Source organism: Pelodiscus sinensis, chromosome 2 (assembly GCF_052426305.1).
Source record: "Pelodiscus sinensis isolate ZL-2025 chromosome 2, ASM5242630v1, whole genome shotgun sequence".
NCBI classification, from domain to species: domain Eukaryota; kingdom Metazoa; phylum Chordata; order Testudines; family Trionychidae; genus Pelodiscus; species Pelodiscus sinensis.
In genome coordinates this window covers 174,872,197-174,893,944 of record NC_143053.1, presented here as the reverse complement: position 1 = coordinate 174,893,944, position 21,748 = coordinate 174,872,197, and the positions used below count along the sequence as shown (strand labels likewise).

General features: G+C 42.0%; 1 protein-coding gene across 1 annotated transcript in view; it reads left to right on the top strand.

Annotated features, from left to right (window-relative positions):
- The first annotated feature begins 219 nt into the window (after window positions 1–219).
- Window positions 220–21,748, top strand: part of ITPRID1 (ITPR interacting domain containing 1) — a 52,176-nt gene continuing 30,647 nt past the window's right edge. The window contains exons 1-5 of the mRNA XM_089776559.1: window positions 220–266; window positions 1,090–1,176; window positions 2,062–2,264; window positions 10,867–11,456; window positions 13,556–13,610. Coding sequence (XP_089632685.1) covers window positions 235–266; window positions 1,090–1,176; window positions 2,062–2,264; window positions 10,867–11,456; window positions 13,556–13,610 — 967 coding nt within the window. The 5' untranslated portion in view covers window positions 220–234. The remainder of the gene's footprint in view (window positions 267–1,089; window positions 1,177–2,061; window positions 2,265–10,866; window positions 11,457–13,555; window positions 13,611–21,748) is intronic.

The window sequence follows — 21,748 nt, the reverse complement described above, 5'->3', positions numbered from 1 at the left end:
CATTTCAGAATCTCTTTACGTAAAGATAAGGAGTCTGGTAGATACTATTAATGGTCCATATCATCCAAAAACATCTATTTTCACCTATTTAGTGCTTTTGCTAAAATAATATTGTCATGTAATAAAATAAACCTCGTTTGTTCTAGTTTGACAACATTTCTCTCCTGAGAGGCATAAGGAAGTACAAATATAATTTTTTTTTTCTTATTTGCAGTTTCCTTGGTTATCCCAGGAATGGTGCAAATGACTGTGCAAAGTTATATGAGGTAAGTTTCAGACAATGCATGGCTGTGTTAGATATTTGTTTTTATAAAGGAAGGAATTTTATATTCAAGACTTTTGGGGGAAAAAAGCAGCAAAACCTGTAAATTGCTTTTTTGCTTTTTTTAAACATTAGTACCTTTGTACAAGACCTAAGCTCTATGTGAGTCTTTTGTGGGGCATCTTGGAAGGACAAAGAAAGGCTCAACTTTTCACCCATAACTTTATTAATGCCCCTAATTAGCTTAGATACAAGTGGGTAAAGCCAAGTCCATCTATTACAGAAGCACAAATTTTGTACCTTAGAAAAAACCCTACTAGATTATAGAATGTTCATTTTGCAATGAATAACCCCTTAAAAACAGTCATCGTTATCCAGATTATTTGCTACAAAAACAGTTAGAAACCATAACTATGTAAAGAATCAAGATGTAATCTGAAATGTAGTTCCTGCTGTTGCTACTTACTGAACCTATTCTTCGTTAACAGCAATTATATCCTTCAGAAGTAGGTGGCTAGAGAAACTGTGCTCCCTAAAGGTTCCCCAAAGATGCACCATCTGTCAGAAGCGAGACATTCTGCCACCTTTATAATTAGCATTTACTGGTACCTAACACCTACATTCTAACACCTACTGTAACATACTGTTCTTGAGAATAAGTGTATTGCCACAGTATCATATCTGCTCTTCTTCTAAGGCCTTGATATTATGTACCATTATAAACTAAGACAAAATGCAAATGTTTACTTGGGAATAAAATCATAATGACATCCCAGAGGACCACAAAAGTAAACATGCTTCATTGTTGCTTTTTACAACTCCTGTAGATCTCTGCATCAGTTTTCAGAAACTCCTGTTATGTCAAGGTGGAACAGTTTCAACTCATCCCAGTCTCTTTCTAGTGCACCAAAAAGGTTAGTGGTTTCCAGATATTTTAAGTCCCATCGAGAGACTGACAAACATGTGAGAATCAAAAACCTAATATATTGAGCATAAAGGATAAAGATGCCCTGACCGCCAATCCTGCTCCCATTGACGTTCATGAGAGTTTTCTCATTCACTTCAATGAGAACAAAATGGCCCTCTGCTGATTTCAAGGTATTTGATCCATAGTCCATTGATAAGCTTTCCATTAATATGAGAGGGCTTTGGGTCAGTCCCCAGGTGAGTTTTGAGGCAGCGTGAGGAAGACTAAATTGCTGTAGTGTGTGGCTTACCAGTGATGTGAATTGAAATCCTCTATCTATAGGAACATCAACTTCTGTATATGTTCTTCTTGCTGAGTAGTATGCAGCTACCTTAGCTTTCCAGTCTAATGTATCCCTGGGAGAATAAAATCATGTGCCTCTGTACTGCAAGAAATCAATTATCATTAGAGAGTAGTGTTGGGAGAGTGAGATGGTAAGGGCGGAGTTTTGGGAGGGCGAGGGGAGGCAGCAGCCATGTGCACCGGGACGCATCTTGCTTTTTCATCCTGTTTCCTGGACTATCAGGGAGTGAGGGAAAAGTACTTGCATTCTGTGATTTACTCCTCTGCTCCCTCCCTTCACCAGCCAGTGAGAGAGTCGTGCATGGAATGTAGGTACTTTCCCCTCGCTCCCTGATAGTCTGGGGAATGGGATGAAAAAGCATGACTCATTGATGTTGCCCTCCCCTCCCCCCGTCCTCCCAAAACTCTGCCCTTGTGAGATGGAGAAAGGAAATAGAATTTCTGAGCAAAGGCAAAACCAGGTAATAAATAAACAAAAAGAAGGGAGATGCCAGGACAATTATATAAATTGTCTTGGTTCTCTCCACAGCATCACTGAATGGCTGAAACTCTGGGAAAAGGATCCAGTTGAGATTCTACTAGATTTGGGGTTTGGAACAGAAGAACCTGACATTTGCACTAAAATCCCTTCTCGATTCATCAGTAATGCTTCCGTTGCAAAAGGAATCAACATCCGAGTCTTTCTGGAAGCTCAAAAACAGCGTATGGACATTGAGAATCCCAATTTATACGGTAAGTAGGGAAATGTTTAATCAAAGATGCAAAGCAGAGGCAGGGAGAGAGAAGGAAAATGAATGAGGCCTGGGACCATGTTCCACAAACATAAATACAGTTCTGCAAACTTACAGAATAACTTCTTCCTTACATGATAAATACAATTAAACTGCATCCATAACCTGAGCTTCTAACATAACTATTTTATAGGGTAAACAGGCCCCAAAATGTAACATCATCTACAACTATTTGAAAATTTCACTGACTGGGCTATTATTTTTTAAATTGCATTTATCTATATATTTTAGAAATATGCATCTGTCTGTCTCTGTCTCTCTGTCCACGCGTCTGTTTGTTCAACAACTCCTAAATGGTAAGAGCTAGGACCACCAAACTTGGTAGGCAGCTTCCTCTTATCCTAACTTAAAGTAAGGTCTGGGTTTGGTTGTGCCAGGAAAATGGGAAGTGCCTGGAATGGAATTGTTTTCCTTAACATGGAACTGGGGGGGGGGGGCTGATCAGAGGAAAGTGATACTGCTGAGTCACCACTGGGAGCAGCTGCACTAGCAAGACAATGGCCATCTGGGACTGGGGCTTGCCATCTTACTGGCCATCGGCCAGGGTAAGTGGTCCCCCTGCTCCAAACCCCACTCTCTGGCTCTCAGCCTTAGTTTTGGACAGGGGAGAGTCCCATCAGCTCCACGATCAGGGCCCTCCCGGGACTACCCCTGTGGCTAAGCAGTGCAGTTCCCCCCCCCCCCTCCGGAGATGCTGGGGGAGCAGAAACTGCAGCCTGGGCCCAGTCCCCTCTGGAGGAGATGCAGGGGATGCTGAGAAACATGCCCCAACACCCCTCTGGAGATGTTAGGGGCTCAGAAACTTCAGCCCAGACATGCCCCTCTGGAGGAGACACTTGGCCCACCCCCTCAACCCCACACCCATTAGTACAAGCTAGGAAGCTGGGAACTACGGCAGAGCCCTGCCCCTGGCCCCTGGCCCCTGGCCCCTGGCCCCTGAGTAGAGCTGCTGGGATGACTGGGCAGGCTGGCAGTGGAGACAGCCCCCCTCCAGGAACTGCTGGCTGGGAGGGCTGGGAAGTGCAGCCCTAGGCCCCCTGGGATGAGCTGCCAGCCTCCTCCCTCCTCTTAGGAGGAGCTGCCAAGGCAGCAGAACCTTGGGCCTCTGGGAGGAGCTGCAGGTGGAGCAATGCCACCCTTGCTACCATGGCTAACCCTGGTAACCCTCCCCCACTTCCCAGCCCACTGCCCTAAACCCCTTGGTCTGAGCCCCTTCTGCCCTGATTCTTGTAGCCCTTTCACCTTGACTCTGCACCCTCTCCCCTGCCCTGAGTCCCCTGCTTTGCACCCCCGCCAGCCCTCTGCCCTGACTCTTGCATCTCCCAATCCCCGGCCCTGAGTTCTGCATCTCCCAGTCCCCTACCCCGACTGCTGCACCCCTCCACACTCCCTACTCTGAGCCCCCACCAGCATCCAGGCAATGCCAGGTAAATCCTATAGAGATCCAGCAATGCAGCGTTCACTTCACAGAGAAGGTCTCTGTACTAAAGGAGAAACATGATGCAGACATGTTAGAGGTTGGTTGGTTGGTTTGTTTGTTTTTAAGCACAAGTTTGGGACACACATTTGAACAATCAGTTTTTTATGTTTTTGCACCAAGTATTCTGGGGATATTGAAAATGTGAAAGGATTCAGAGAAAAAGCAATAACAATAAGTTGAGGACTGGAAAACCTGGTTTACAGTAATAAACTTAAGATGACCAATCCATTTAACTAATCAAAGAGCAAGTTAAGAGGTGACTTGATCAGTGTAAAGTTATATATTTATATGTGGAAAGAAAATGTCAACGAGCTACCTACTGATGTGGTATTTTGAAGTCTTTAAATGAAGGTCTTTCTAAAAGATGTGTTCTAGATCAGTGATTTTCAAACTATAGGTCGCAACTCAGTAATGGGTCATGAAATGTGAGACACTGGGTCTCATTGCTGCAGGGGGATCAGGTGACCAGTGCGGGTTCTAAGGCAGGCCTGGCTCCTAGATGAGGGCAGGAGGCAGAAGAAAGCCCAGGGCTCCATGCGCTGCCCCTGCCCTGAGCACTAGCTCTGTATCCCCATTGGCTGGGAACCTGTTGCTGGCTGCTTCTGGGGCACAGCATGCATGGTCTGCAGTGCCAGGTGAGGCAGGAAGCCTGCAGTATCATTCTTGTTGCATCGCTCACTGGGAGCTGCACAAGGTAAGTCCCTCCTGCCCCACCCCTAAAGCTGGAGCTCCCTCTGATGCCCCAAAGCTTTCATCCTCAGTCCCACTCCAGAGCCCACACTGTAGTCAAATTATGTTGGGTCATGGGCATCAGCAATTTTCTTCAACGGGTCATAAGAAAAATAGTTTGAAAATCACTGTTCTAGATCAACCTGAAGTTATGGTCTTGATGCAGAAATTACTTCATTAAATTCACAGGCTTGTGTTTTGCAAGAGGTCAGACTAGATGATCATAACATTTCCTCCTGGTTTACAAACAGTTCATCTTCAGTATAGACACGATATTAGGATTGTGACCATACCTTATGGTCTTTGTGGGCCAACTTCTAATTCAAATTTGCTGATATTTATGCTGAAGACTAACCAAATCAACTAATAGTCCCACTGAAGCCAATGGAACTACATATGAAGAAGTGTTGAAGTATCTAACTCAAGTAGAACTACCAAAATCCGGACCCATGTTTTTTAGTATACCATACTCCAAGTAACTGTGGCGATTTAAGTCCCATAAAAACCAAAGCTAGGTAGATCATGTCACTACATCACTTACCTTCACTCAGTCTTGTCTTGTGCCTTTGCATGCAATTGGGTATGCCCTGTGCTGTCAAGGTACTGCTCCATCGTCTTCCAAAACCTTCCCAGTCCCAGCATTACAACCTGCCACCAGCAGAGCAGTGAGAATCTCTTCTTCAGGCTCAGCATTACAGCTGGTTGACTTTTTGAGTTTTTTGAAATTACAGATTTTGACCTTTTAAAGGAAAGGGGGATTTTTTTCACAATGCTTTCCATTTTATGGTGCTTTAGTTCAGTCCATATTGCCACACACAACTGGTCACACGGTCCCTTTCCTCCCTCCATTGCTCAGACCCCCCTTCCATTTTTAAAAAAAATCTGGACTATGTCTGCAATGTCTTTCCAAGTCTGCAATTCTTATTCTTGCAGTTTCCACTCCTGTCTGCGGCACAAGGGTAGCCAGATGGCTTTAAGAGTTTGTTTGCTCCTGAGATTTTCAGTGATGCAGGATCTCAGACATACAGGCTGCCTTCCTATTCAGTGGGGTAACTGTGTTAATCTGAATCCGCATCTAACTCATGCATTTTATGAAGTGAGTCTTTGCCCATGAAAACTCATTCCCAAATAAATCTGTTAGTCTTTAAGGTGCCACAGGACTCCTTGTTGTTCTTCCCATTCAGAAGCTTCATCAAGTAAGCTGTACATGAATGAATGAGAAATGCAACAAAAGAGTCCATCCTTACAAAAAATGTTCCATAGACCCAAGCACTCATCTAAATGTTTACAGCAAACCCACCCATTGGGTGCAGTTGGCTCATGACTGAGAGAATTCCCTCAAATGGAGGGGAGGAGTGAGAATGAAGAAAATCAATGAGACTGCAAGGAAAGAGTGAGGCAGAAGGACAGATTAAAGGAGGGAAGAAAAGGGAAAGAGTGAACAAGATGAGGAAAACAGAATGAAAGAGCAAACGACTGTGATGAAATTTGTCTGTCTGACTAGGCAGAGTGGTCTCCATAGGGTTGTTGTTGTTTTTTTAAATCTCCCAGCTATTAATTTCTCAGTGCAGTCCTTTTCTGTTTGGGTTTGCCTGTTGGGTGGCCATATTGCAAGAATAAACCGTGGGTTTGGCTTCCATAGTAAAGCCAGATTTATTATTTTCCTGGGTTTCTAGAGCTGTTTAATTGCTGGACTGACCTTTTCAAATGCATTTGCTGCTTGTTGGTGCATTATTTGTTGGTGCTTCTGTTTGATCGGTGGTAATTGATTCTTCGGTGTAGTCACTGAGCCAGATTTTCAAAAGAGTTCAGCATCTACAACTGAAGCCAGATTTTCAAGAGCTCAGCTGTCCTTTGGGCACCTCAATAAAAACCAGAGGTGAAATCCTGGCTCCCGCTAAATCACTGGCCAAACTCCCATTCACTTCAGTGGAGCCAAGGTTTCGGCTCTGATTTTTCATTAGTGCTCAGCAGCCAGCAGCTCCTTGTGTGACACAGATGGCCAGATTTTTGTAAGAGCTAAGCACCCAGCATGCTGAGCTGTTTTGAAAATCTAGCACTTATTGTGGTGTCTAAATAGGAGCTGAAATCTTTAGAAAATCTAGCTGATTCAAGTCCTCCTCAGATGGGAAAGGACTTTGCTGGGAATGAATGGCCAGACAACACCACAGTTTAGAAGACAGTTTAATTTCTTACATTTCTCACTCACTCCATTCTCCTTCTGTCTTCCTCCTCCTCTTTGATTTTTTTTGCATGTCTGATTTGAGATGCATGGATCATCAATATGGAGGTTTCCCAAGTTATTCTGTCATATTCTGCATATGTTAAATGCTGCATTTCTGAAGCTCTTCTATATATCTCTGATAATTTAATATTTTGACTCTAAAATCCCGAGTGCAATTTATCGTGTGACTCACTGGAACAGAGGGAAGATTGCTTAGAGAAGAGGGCATATGTGTGAAGTTCCTATTTTCTGTTAAATTCCTAGAGCTGTTCAAATATTAGAACTTCTGTCTCATGGAATTTCACAGAGCATCAACATTTATCAATGTCAATATTTTGTGAGATGGAACATTCTAAAAATGATTGTTTCAGAAAGGCCAAAACATTTCAGTTCAATATATCTGAGCCAAAGAAAATGTTTCAACATTCCCAAATCTAAACCATTTCCTTTCATTTTGACATTCATCTGTTGTCCTCCTGAGCATCCCTGGTGCCTCATTGACATTGCTATTTGGGTGCTTCATGCACCCATTCTTCTTTATGAGCTAGATTCCCCCCACCATGTGACATCTCTCATGACATACTGTGGTCTTATGACTTCCTTGACCGATCACAAAGAAGGGAGTCTGCAATACATCATTGAGATAATCTGAAATGAAGCATTTCCATTCGACAAACCAAGATGACGTGAACGAAAATTAAATATCTCATTATGATTTTCTCTGCACATAAAAAAGCAAAATCTAATTTTTGATCAAAATATTTTTGCAGAAACTGCATTTTCCAGTTAAAAATATTTTGTGGGAAAATTTCCACTCAACACTAAAAGTTTTAACAGCCCGTCATTCATTTCAGTGATGGGCACTTATGAGACTCTAAATCCTTATACCACAGTCTTCTAGACAATTTAACTTGGGATTTAGGTAAAGAAAAACTAAAATGTGTTTTCCCCCTCAGCTATTCAAGATCCAACCTTACAAATCCTTAGACAATGACCAGATTACATGTGCAATATAATTACATCAGTGGGCTTGTTAGCGACATAATTATTCTAAGATAATGATAGAACAACTGCAAATTCAGGTGTCTCAACTCCATTCCTTAATGCAGAGGTAATCTATTTGTGTCAAGATCCAAATTTCTTGATCAAGATATAGTCAAGGTTCAGGCTCCAGAGAAAATAATAATAATTACAAATGATAATAATGATAATAAGCAGTAAATAAAAATATTTTGGGGTTCATTCAAAAAGTGTCTGGTGGGCTAGATTTGGCCCACAATCTACCTAATGACTACCCTGGCCTTCAAATCTCATCTAGGCTATGTCTACACTACAAGTTTTCTTGGCAAAAAATATGCTAATGAGGGACTCATTTGTGTGAGTTGCAATCTCATTCGCATATTTTCTAGGGGTTTTTGTGCTAGGGGTTTTTGTGCAAAAACAAGCAATATGGACATTTTCTTTTTGTGCAAAGCCCCCTTTTTCCGCAAGATCGAGGGGCATACGGATCTCATTATCATATTTTTTGCCGTGAAAACTCGTAGTGTAGACGTGACCCTACACTACACATAACAGCTGTGGTGTAAGTAGCTGTGGGGATAATTGTACTGTAGTCAGGATCTTGCAGTTGTTACATTAATATGCCCTAATTCATATAAGTAGTCTAATTGACTTGAGTGGGATTGCATGCCTGGGCAAGGATTACTTGAGTGAGTAAAGATTTGCAGTGTTGGGTGCTTAGTATTTAGGAAAAGAGCTAAAAGCTCTGTAAGTAATGCGGGCTAAATTCAGATCTACTCATCTTAGTCACATGTTTAAACATTACCCATGGGAGAGCTCCTACTGAAATCAGTGGGACTGCCTGCATGGGGAGGATTATGCATTGAAACAATATGATATGGTTCTTCCAGTGACTTGACTGAAATCAGTGTAGTTACTCAAGGGATGGATGTGGCCCTGTGCGTTGATTACATGAACAATTAGTGAATTATTGTTTACTCCTCTTTTCCCCTCATCATTTGATTCATTCATTAGCTGTCATAAAGCGAGGGAAGTAGTTTTTGACATGTGTTGCTTTAGCAATCTATTTAAACCATAAAAAGGTGTTGCTGATGTAAATCAGAAATGTTAGACAGTTCCTGTCACTAGTAATTCAAAAGAGATAAGTAGTTGAGCTTTCAACATCCTGATATGGTAATAGCCTAGCAATGCACAATAGTGAGAATATATGTTTTATTCAAGGAATAGGTGACAGTATTGCTGATAATTCAAAATTATAAGTCTGTCAGGCCATCATCCCAAATTCATGCCAATAAAACATTTATATCACAAAAAACAATTGTGTACTCTGTATACCAGTAATCAGTTTTTAGCCATAATTGGTGAAAGCTTTGTCATTGTCCTTAAAGGCTTTGGATGGTAAAATCCTCCTCTGAAGTTAAAAAGCAGGCATTGCTTGGAAAAACATGAGTCTCACAGTGAAATGGTAAGAGTCAGGAATTCAGTATCATGATATTGGTCCCTGATGCCCAGGCCCAGCTCAGAGCCATGTTAAACATCCCCTTGTTGTCTAATCATCAGCGAAGTGGCTTTAACAGTCTGCATGTGAATACATGAAATAAATTTGGCTGCTCACAAGGAGAAATGGAAGCCAAGACTGTGAGAACTTTGCCATCTATTCTCCTCAGTGAATTTCTAAAGGAATCAGGAGCCTTTTTGACATATTCATTGCCTCAGGAAGGGTGTGGGACACAATACACACACAGCGGTGTTGCAGCTCTTTTAATCGATAACCTGCTATTTTACAATGATGGAAATCTCCAAAATTCTTTGCTTATTTAATTTATTTAATAAAACAGATGAAAAATTAAATCATTTCCCTTTGGCTGTTATGCTGTGGAATAATATTCACCAACAAATTACAGAGACTTAATAAGCTTAACAAGCTGTGGGAACCTTATGAAACTTCTGTGTGTGCACATTCTGCTGTGTCAGTGGAGGACAATACACTTCTTGTTTTCTTTTCTCTGAAAATAAGAAGAGAGTCTGTAGGGATTGTATTGCTTAATATAGTGCACTATTTATTGCAATAAATTACAGTACTTAATTGCTATCAGTTAAAGGGCTTATGCATTTTACAGGGGTCTTGGATGACAGCCAGCTGTAAATATTTGAGAACTGATTCTGATACCTTTATTCATAGAGTAGCACAGTTCTCTGAGTAGACCAATTGAGCTAAGTAGGGTGACTCATAGTACAAATTGTTACTAAGTCTTAATACTGTACTCAGATCTATCTTATAGTATTTGAGAACTTGAGGCTTGATTTCTGAAGCCCTTACTTATGCTGAGTAGTATTGACACAAGAAGACATATTGAGCTCCATGAAACTGTTCTTGTAAGACTACTTGATTTAAGAGTTACACAATCAAGCCATTATAAGCCTGATCTAAAACCCCATTGAGGTCAATGGGAAGACTCTGGCTAACTTCAGAGAACTTTGGTTCAGGCCCTTAATGTGTTCCTTAATAGTGAAAAAGTTTTTAAATTAATTGTGCTCCACAAAGTAGTCAATCGTTTCAAATATACAATTCAGCTAAATTGATATGCATGCCCCGGATTTAGCAAAACACTCAAGTATGTGTTTATCTTTTAACACCTAAATCCATCTCTATTCAAGAAAACATTTAAGAAGTGATTCTCATTTACATTAAGGGCTCTTTAAGTCCCATTTTAACTGCTAACATGGTGTAAATTTTAAAAGGTCCATAGTGTAGCTCAGAGAGAGTGAACTTAAGCACGTTTAAGTTCCTTGCTGAATTTCTGAGTCTCAAGTTAAGCTCCCTAAGTCATATTCATTCACCTCTTTATATATGCCCTTAGATTTTGGTTGCAGAATTTTGGAAACCACTCTTCAAACCACTTTAAAATATGAATTTTAAAAAGAATCAATAATAAAGGGTTCTAGAGAAGCTCTGTTTTTTGAAGAATTCTCAGTCTCTTTGAAGAAAAGCAAAGGGGAAATGTTGAACCACCTTGACAACTGTGTGTAACCCACTGAATTACTCTGTTCTAACAATTTACCATTTCCTCCCTTTCCATCAAACTTAAGGGCGTTTTCGACAACTGGAGGTCCTGGATCAGGTGACTAGTGTCTTCTCCTCTTTGCTGAATGGCGTTAACACCCAGCAGCAGAAACCAGAGGAGAGTAGTGGGGAAGAAAAGAGCATGATGGACATTCAGAGGAACAAAGCTAAGGCCACACGAGCAAAGCAGAGAAGGCTAGGTCAGCTCCTGAGAAAAGCTTCCAGACAGGCAACTGTTTGTCAAAGGAGCCCTCAGACGTCTGGAATTTTAGTGTCATTCAAGGATAGAGAAGAACCGTCTCCCACCTCTGCCGAGACGGACAGGTGCAGAACAATTAGGACATGCTTTTCAGAAAATAATACCTTGGTGGGTCTGGCAGAGGAACAGTCTTCCACTGAGGATGGTGCACTAACGTTATCCCAGCTGCCACAGGCTCCCATAGGGAAATCTCAGTTTTTGTCATATATGCCTATAGAGCAGCCCCAGCTTTCTTCTGCATCAGAGAGGGTTGTCAAAGACAGACCAAGGAAGGAGTCCAATTTGCTCTTGACCAACATGCTCAGAAGGGTGTCAGCTCTAAAGGGCAAGCCTCCAGATTCATTTGAAATGGAAGAGGTAAGTCAGGTATCAGTGTACTGTATAAGAGTGCATAAACAGATGATCAATACATGAATAGATCAGGCTTTTTTGGTTCAAGAGGAGAGCTAAAGTAAAATGTTTTCACTATGGAGAGACTCCAGAGCCCTTTCTTTGTGTGTTATAGGATGTTTAGGGTTTCAATTTAGATTTAAATGGCTGTCAGAAAATTTGTCACTGGTGCTTAAAAAGCCATGATTGCAACAACAAGTATATGATCCAGCAGTTGTTCTTTAAGTTCTGCATCCTAAAAACAAGATCATTCGGCACACTGACTTGTCCTCTGAGCCACATTCCATGGAATGCCTCTAGTTCCCTGTCTGCTGTCAACACATATTAGGAGAGATGGAACGCTGATAAGGTCAGAGTGGCGCAGCACAACCTGGAGTGTTTGTCAGGCTGAGTGTTACATAAGAACAGTATACAACTGCAACAGTGGGAGCGTAGCTGCCTGTTCCCATTGTCACAGAAAGAAGTCCAGGAAGGCTACTGCCCCATGCTGGCAATACTAATATGATGCCCAGAGAAGCAGGCTTATCTTCCCAGCCACCCAAAGGCTGATGATAGGGGAAGAATGTCAACAATTAGGTCTCCCTGGAAACAAAGAAAATAGGGAGAGGATTAGCCACCACCCCCCTACAGAAATTTGAGTGGGAGGTGGCACACCTACTCCATAGAAGATGACAGCAGCTTAAGGAGGATTTCTACGTTGAAGAGATGTTCAAAAAAAGGTCATCATAGGAAGGAGTAGGATCCTGGACCCATGGAGAGGAGGCTGGTTCATCTAAGTACTGTTTCAAGATTTTATTTTGCTACAAGGATTTTTTTGTTCCAGCCCACATCCACCTTCAGTAGCTAAGAAAAATACTAAGCTCTGACTTCAAAATTGGGGTGATGTCTCTGCCTTGCTCATCACGTCTCTTATAGAAAAACATGTGACACACTTGTACCCTTCTGAGGGAGTGTGGCTCAGCACAGGGAATTAAAAGGGCCAAACTAGCTGCATACATTTTGATGAGCACCTAGTACAGTGGGGCACCATTTCATATATAGGAGGTTTTGAGTGCTACTACTACTACTACTATTACTACTACTATGTGGAGATTCAATTGAAATCAAAGATATCTGTATGCAAAATCTAAGGTTGTTTGGTTATATCACTGAATATATTGTCTTCAAAGGGTTATGATATGGTTCTATTAGATTGTAAGATTCTTGGTTCAAGTTCTGTCTTTCTTCTGTATTTGCTCAGTGGGACCCTGGTCTACAAGGCTAGGTCTAGACTACAAAGAAAAATCAGAGAAAGATACGCAAATTGCAAACCACAATTTGAGTATCTTTTTCTACTTTTCTTTCGAAAATGGCTTTTCTGAAATTTGGTGCGTCTACATGGCACCAAACTTCAGAAAACCTGCTCTTTCAAGCCATCCTTTCTTCCTCGTAAAACGAGGTTTACAGGGATGGTGAAAGAATGTGTCTGCTTTTCTGAATTTTTTTCCTGAAAAGTGCACGTGTTCCTTGGATGCGGCATTGCGTTTCCGGGATCCCGGGAAAGTGCTGCAGTCTAGACGTAGCCTGACTGTTGTCCATAGACACTACCTCAATGTCAAAAATAATATGCTAGGGACATCATAAGCTTCTGTAGGCAACACTTAAAAAAATGATGGTTTCTAAAGAGACCTGTGGAACATCACAATATTTCCCTTGTTACTGTGGGAAAGACACATGACCTTTCATTCTCTGAGCAAATTCTGGCCTTTCTTACATCTCATTGCAAGAATTTGGCCCTATGGGTCAGATTTATGCCACTGATTTTCTGAGGGGCATTTATTTGAGCTAGTTCCATGGCGAGAGCTTGAATGTATAGTACAGGAATAAAGGCCTTTGACAGTTAAATATGGGATTTGGAGGGTGACCAAGACTAGATCCTGGATTAAAATTCTAAAAAGTAATAAAAACAAGAGCCACAAAAAGAAGATTTGACATTTCAAATGAAATTTCTTAATTCTAAAAGGGGAATAGACTTGTAATAATAAATTAGCTGGTTTTTCTTTTTCTTTTTCTTTTTTCTGAATTAGATCCAAAGCTTTGAGGATGAAACTCCATGGGGAAATCCTCGTGATAGTACTTCAGGTGGGTAGTAACAAATAAAATGCAACTTTAAAAAAAGCCCAAACATTTAATTTTCTAATTTTCTCTATCTTGCACAATGCATCCTCTAACTGCTCCCATCTATGCAGTTTGGCCGCACAACTATAAATGTGCCAATCAAATGGGCATTTCACGTAGTAAAATAAGGTGGATTTCAGGTTTGCTCACAAAGTCAGAGGTGTTCTGTGTGTGTACCTGGAGATGTGCTCATATGCAATTCATTGCAGGTGTGAGGCCTGCATTAAGAGGTTAAAGGTTAAAGCACAAACGGCTGGATGGACAATAAAGTGAAAGTGTGTCTCCATGCTACAGAGATGACTGTGGAATGCTGGAGAAGCAGGCTGTTCAGCCTTCAGAATAGGGAATGTCTTGCAGGATTCTCATGTTCCTCCCTCTAGCTAATCCTCAGAGCAGCAGTGAGAAACTCAGGAGCTGGAGAGAACCATGTGATTGTTCCCTGCCACTCTCAGGCTCAGAGAGAAAGGGATAAAAGGGAGAAATCCCAGTGGACCTTACCATATTGTAACAAAATTGTGTTAATGATTTAAATGCACAGACAACTCCTTAATTAGCAAAAATCCATTTTTAATCACATAGATAAGTGGCCTGATATCCATAGATACTAATTGTCTGTACAGCCCATTGATATAAACAAGAATTGGCCTCTCCTAGGGTGACATCTTGGTGGCAGTATATAGCCAATATCACAAGTCACAATGACCACCGTGAGGCCTCTCCAGTGCCAGCCTGAGCCTAAATATCTATCTGGAAATTAAACAATCTCACAGGGCGAGGTCTGCAAGCCTTAGGAAGCTGCCACAAGCCATATGTGTTTTAATGCAGTGTAGACACATCTTCATTGACTTCACTAGACTTTGGATCAGGTCCTCCTATTTGCTATTCATGGTGCGTTAGTCACCTCATGGTTAGTCATGGTATTGTTTTGTATCTGCTTCCTGAATGACAACTGAATCTTTATAGACAGAGACAGGCTCCCACACAAGTGTTGACAGAGAAGTGAACACAGCCAAATTAGAAACCAATTCAGGATTTGCTAAAATATTCACAAATAGAGTTCCCTACTATTTATCCAGCTCCTGTGACTTACTGTACCATGTAATGACCAAGGCTGCATCTAGACTGGCATGTTTTTGTGTAAATACTTTTAACGGAAAAGTTTTTCCGTTAAAAGTATTTGCACAAGATAGCATCTATACTGGCATGTGCCTTTGCGCAAAAGATTTGCTTTTGCGTAAAAGCATCTGTGCCGGTGTAGACTCTCTCTTGCACAAGAAAGCTCCGATGGCCATTTTAGCCATCGGGCTTTCTTGCGCAAGAAATTAACGTGGCTGTCTACACTGGCCTTCTTGCACAAGAATACTTGCACAAGAGGGCTTATCCCTGAGTGGGAGCGTCGGAGTATTTGTGCAAGAACCACTGATTTTGTACATTACAAAGTCAGTGTTCTTGAGCAAATACTCGTGGCCAGTGTAGACAGGCAGCAAGATTTTGTGCAGAAGCGTCCGCTTTTGCGCAAAATCATGCCAGTCTAGTAGCAGCCCAATTGTATTAGTTGCTGCAGGTCACATAGTTATATTGTTCTTAGTATAAGTAAAGGAAAAACCAGGTACCTTGCATTCTGGTTTAACACAGAGAAATAAGTGTGTGCTGAATTGCCTTAGCCCCAACCCTTCCACTTCCCAGGGGCCCTTTTAGGGAGAGGGAGATGAAGCCCCCCCAATTCATATGGGGACCTTGCTGGCTGTTCCCCTTCTTCAGGGAGCCAAGGGAAAGTACACAGTTTGCTGCATTCCTCACTCTTGCTAGGGAGTGTATGGGTAGATGAACCCGGACTTGACCCAGCTGAAGGATGTGAACCCTTCCCTGGCAGTGCTTGCTGGAGCTGCAACAACTCTGGAGGGAACCCAAGTTGCTGCAGAGAGTCAGGGTAGTCCTCTCTCCCCAGGGCATCCTGCTTACTGAACTCCTCATCTCCAGCCCCTCTCCAGAACAATGATTTAAATGAAGAAAAACAAAAATTAATTGAGTTAAGGACCCGCGCAAATGGGATCTTATTTTGTAAAGTAGACAGCCATCTGCTGGCAAAAGCTTGCAACTCATCTGCTATATATTTGAGAGAGTAAGTAAAAAAAGTTAATTGAGTTAAGGACTCGAACAACACCAGGTAAATCTAGTATCATATAAGGAAATAGTACATGTATTATATATTAATGTCTGTGACACAAGGTGGTGTTCCAAAATTGTATTTTTGCATGTGGTTTAAATTCTGATCTATTTCTCTGATTATTGACACTTGTATTACTGATACTTGTCTTAATTTCAAAAGAAGAAAATGTAGGGCCAGACCTCTAATATATTTAGGTACCTAACTCGGAACTGTCAATTCCACTGGAAGCAAGGTGTACCACTCAGTCTGAGTCCCCTTTTTGGATCTGGCCTTAAGGCCCCAATTCAGAAAAGCACTTCAGCATGTGCTTAACTTAAATTGAATAGTGATGGATTTACACGTATATTTAAAGTATGTCTTTAAATGAGTTCCAGGTCAGGGATATACTTAAAGCCACATGCTTAAGTGCTTTGCCAAATAGGACCATCATTATGGAAAATATCAGCCCAAAAAGTGAATGCTATGAAATTTAGAGGTGGATTATAATCTCTTTGGGGGGCAAGGAGTGCCAGTCATTGTGTTTGTATAGTATTTAGAATAATGGGAACCCTTTCTTGGTTGCCCAGCAGGAACCATTATAAGGAATATAAGTTACATGTATCTGGAAAGAGGCTGGAATGGAAGCTGTTCCACTGTGTTACCTCTAGGTATCACCGTGGAGGTGCTGAAGTAGGTGCTGAAGAAGCAGGGCTAAATAGCAACAGGGTGTTTGGCATAAATGGAGCATATTAGAAATGGGTGACTTATTGAAGTACTTGCCCTAATGGTCTTTTCCCTTGGCTCTGTAGCCTGGCCTCAATTTTAGTCCAATTGCTTAATTTTCTAGCTTCCCTAGGAAAGCCAATTCCCTGTCTGCTGTACATCTTCTTTATATTTCTCCATAATGTAGATTTTGGCTGTTTAAATGCAGCAGGCTTTATGATAAAGCTTTCTCCTTCTTCTTCTTTTCTTATTTGGCAGAAGGTTGAGACTTAATTTTAAAAGACACTCAAACCCCCAAACATCCCTGAATGACTTACAAGAAAAGCAGTGTTTTCAAGCTCTGTTTTTTTTAAAAATTACAATTTTTATTAGGCAATTTTATCATTGTTATAAATAAGTAATTGTACTGGGGAGAAGGGATAATCCTTATTTAATTAAATTCATCTATACTCCCAGGTTGGCAGCAACCAGACATATGTGAGACTAATACCCACAGCCTGCCTGTATGCATGTGCAATTAAAAATTCACTCTACAGTAGCACTGGCAGTTTAGTGTTGCTTTTGGCATTTACAAATTCTTTTATTTTGTGACTTTTTTTTTTCACCATACACATATGCTGGAGCAGATGTTGCTTATTTGTTGTTTATTCAAATCTGTAGGCTCTGGCAGCTAACTCCATTGTTCTGTAATGAAGCTTTATTCACTGTCCTGTATTAGGACCCAGCAAATGCATGACAGGCAGAGTTAGCTCCCAGCAGGAAGCTATAGTTATTGCTCTTACTTATTGGCTGTTTATATTCTAAAGCTCACAGTTGAGAAAGCTGGCTGGGCAGTGCAAAGCACTGGTGCTGTTGTGTTCTGAGGGAAATAACTCCACTGTCTCTTTGCCCTGATGAGGTGCAGGCTTGCATGTAAACTCATCTGTTGCAGGGATTTCATATTCAATATTTGAAAAGAGAGCTGTTCTCCCTCTCTACCCCCCATCGTTCCTTCCATTTTCAATTAGCGTTTATAAAGTATTGAGCTTAACTAAAGAATGTTTCTGTGTTGTTCATGCCTGTTAACTCAGCACGTGTCTGAAGATTCATTTGCAGCAACGTCTATTAGGGATGCAAGGGAATTGATGTTTATTTTTGTACAATATTGCATTTGTTCATTCCCACTACTTTCTTCTTTACTCATCAATGCCTTTTCCTGTTAGGGGAGCCATACTATTGCTATGCAAGGATTCCAGTGTAGTATTGACCAAGGAAGGACCTGCTGATCCCTGAAGGTTGTGTGCCAACATAAAGGCATTAGCCTGCTGGAGAACCTCTTTGTAGCTCGAGGGGCAATCAATCAGAGAAGTAACCACCTCCATCTGGCAAACTGTGACATGGAAACTCACTATTAGAGCATTTGTGATTCATCTTGTCCCAACTAAAGGTGCCAGGGAGCAAACTACATTCCGTCTTCACAGCAGCTGGGAACATTCTAGCTTCCCAGAATGCTAAACGGACACATAAGCTCTTGTGACTTATCAAATAGCAATTCTTTTAATTATCACACCTTCATTCCTCCCACCCACCAGTTCCACATACAGTGTGGCACCATGGGAATAGTTCCAGAATGCAATCAATATTTTTCTTAATTGGCTGTGTTCCAACAGTGTGAATCCTGTTTATTTGCCATTGTAACATGCATGGCATTGATTGGTTCATGCCACCAGACTCGTGGGAAAGGAATCCTCATTTCTTTCCATGTTTCAACTAACATCAGGATATTCCTGTTGCCTCTCATCATTTTTTTAATATTTAGCAAAATAGTAACAACCTAGAGCTAACTACCATAAGAAAGATTCCTTCTCACTAGCATAAGGAGGTAATAAGTTAACTCACTGTCCTGGTTACCACTGGAACTGTCACACCGTAACCATTTACACCATTTCCACTTTCTGAAAAGTCCTGAGAGGTCACCTTAGTGTAATCATGGTCTCTATCAGGTGGGGAGAAAGAAAAGGACATTTAGAGCATTGCTGATGAAATTCCAATGATGGGTCTTGTTGCCTATGACATAAAGGATCTGATTTTTCCACTGTTACATTGGTGTGACCCTTTCATTCAGTGGAATTATATCTGTGTAAGTATGGCCTGATGGAATGAATCAGGCCACATTTTTTTCTATATTACTGTTACTTTACAGTCACTGTTGTGGGCAACAGGTGGGCTTTCCTGTCTGCTGTGGAAAGGCTGAACGCTGGAACTCTTCTGGTTGGTTTCTTTTTGCTCTGAGGAGCTTAAGTTCCTCTCAGAGAAACTTCCAGGAGATTCACAATGGCCGCTAGTAGTTACTGAGTCAAGGAGCAAGGATTTGTTGTGCTACACCCTGTCCCGCCATCAGTGTTGTGGAGTATTCTCGTCAGAGGGTTTCTAAAGTACTGTGATTTGGATGTAGACCCTCCTGCAGAGAGGGCAACTTGCTGGAAGTTTCAAACAAATTGTGGTCAAACATACTAGAAAAAAGAACACCAATATTGTCACGTATAGGTACTGTGGTAATGCCTATGAGCCCCATTCATGTCCTACGAGCCCACTGTCATAGGCGCCACACAAACAGGAAAAAATGGATCCCAGTCCCAAAGAGTTAATATAGCTTTTGTCAACTGCAGACTGATGCCGAGCCTTTTCATTCTGGATGAGGTCATGGTGGGTCTAATCTAACAGCTGATATGTTGAAATCCCTAACTCCCCTTCCAGTCAGGCTTCTGATTAGCCAGTAGCATGGAAACAGAGCTGAATTTTCACCTTAAGGCCTTTCAGAGGTATTTGATACCATGCAGAGAGGGTTACTGGACCTGGCAGAAAAGGAGGGAATTTCCATATATTTTATTTGGGGTAATTGTACTAGATCAGAGTTCAGTGACTCCTTCTCCTTCGCGAAGGTTCTCAGCTGGTGAATCTCACAGAAGAATCTCAGAAGAGATCAGGCCTGCTTCTTTTTATTCATGTCTCTATGCAGTTGCCACTTGGGGAGATTGTGAAATAATATGATCTGTAATGTCATCAGTATGCTGATGACACTTAGCTCTACATCTCATTTTCATCAGAACCAGACATAGCCATCACCAGACTCTCCCGAAGTTTGGCAGGGACTGGAAGCTGGAGTAAAGCCAATTGGCTGAAGCTCAATCACTAATAAGATGAAGATGATGCTGGCTGGCAAAGAAAATACTGGGAGGACATGGCAAAGTCTGAAGCTGTTCCATCAATTGAAGGAGGATAAAAGACTATTGCCAAAGTGAGCTGTAATTCCAGTGTTCAGCTAGATTAATTACTTTTCTTAAACTTCCAAATTGTATGGGTGGCTAGAAATAATTCTGATTGTGTGTAATTAGCTAAAATATTATGCCCTTTCCTCTAAAAGAAACAGCTCACATTGCTCATTCACACTTTCATTATTTCTATTCTTGCCAATGCAATCTGTTTATGACTAAGCAAGAAAGACACTCAGAAACTTTGATAGTACAGGTTGGACCGCTCCTGTCCGGCACCCTCGGGACCTAACCGGTCCTGCAAGAGGGAATTTGTTGTACAAAAGGAGGTCCTCTGATATCAGCCTTCAGGCCACTGCCCCTCCCTGCTGCCAGCTCCTTCAGCCCAGCTCTCTGAAGGCCAGACCCAGCCCTGACTCCAATGCTGGCTGCCCGGGCAGCTCCAGCCCCACTGGCAGAAGGGTACATTGCCCAACTGGTCTGCTGCAGTCCCAACCCTGCTGCCAGGTGGCACATGGCCCCGGATGCACTCATTCTGCTTGGATGCCACAGCTGGCTTCTCATCATGGGCTGCTGCGGCCCTACCACCTTCCAGGCTGATGTGGCTCAGCCAGGCTTCCCCTCCTGGGCTGCTGTGGTCTTAGCCCTGCTGCCGGATGGCAGACAGTCCCGATCGCACTCAACCCAGGCTGCTGCATCCTTGCTACTCACAGGGTTGCACTGGGCTCCCAGTTGCTGGCTGTTCTGCCTCAGATCTCTCTCATCCAGGAACATCTGTGGTCATTCTGGACCATGGATGTTGCTGGACGAGAGAGTCCTGGATTTGAGAGATGCAACCATACAGAAAGCTTCAGATGGGTAGCCGTGTTAGTCTGTAGTAGAAAAAACTTTTAAAACAATGAATAGTCATAAGAACATAAGAATGGCCATACTGGGTCAGACCAAAGGTCCATCTATCCCAGTATCCTGTCTGCTGACAGTGGCCAGTGTCAGGTGCCCCAGAGGGGTGGACCAAAGACAATGATCAAGCAAATTGTCTCCTACCATCCTTCTCCAGCCTTTGACAAACAGAGGCCAGGGTACCATTCCTTATCCCCTGGTTAATAGCCTTTTATGGACCTAACCTCCATGAATTTATCTAGCTCTTTTTTAAAACTCTATTCAAAGTTGCAAATGAAGCCCGGGATTTAAATATCCCGGGCTTTATTTGCATCTTCCTGTCTGGGCGCCATTTTTAAATCCCCTTAGTCCGAACTAACTGCCCACGGCTACACACGGCAGTCAAACGTTAACTCAAACTAAGTCCTTAACGTTTGACTGCTGCGTGTAGCCGCGGGCAGTTAGTTCAGACTAAGGGGATTTAAAAATGGCACCTGGATGGGAAGATGCAAATAAAGCCCGGGATATTTAAATCCCGGGCTTCATTTGCAACTTCAAATGCCTACATTAGCCTCCCTAGTTTGAACTAGGGGGCTAGGGTAGACATACCTTTATAGTCCTAGCCTTCACAGCCTTCTCCTAGCCTTCATGCAGCACCTTAGAGCCTAACAAAAAATATAGATGATATCATGAGCTTTCATGGGCACAAACCACTTCTTCAGATGAAGGGAGTTTAAGGGGTCCAAGTTCCAAATAAATAGCAAAGAAAGAAAGGGGTAGGGAGGGAAAGGTAAGGAAAAAATTGGAAAAGAATAGTCCATTAGCCAATGGAAACTTTGAGATCCATTAATGAGTGCCCGGGCAAGTTAAAATGTTCCCCAACAGGTTTCTGTGTGTAACCTTTTTGAATCTCTGATGCGTCCATTACTCCTTTGTCGTAGAGACTGTCCAGTTTGGCCAATATACATGGCAGGGGACATTGCTGGCACTTGATGGCATAGATCACGTTGGTGGATGTGCAGTTATATGAACCTCTGGTGTGGTGGTTTATGTGGTTAGGTCCTGTGATGATGTATAGACAGAGTTGTATAGATGTATGC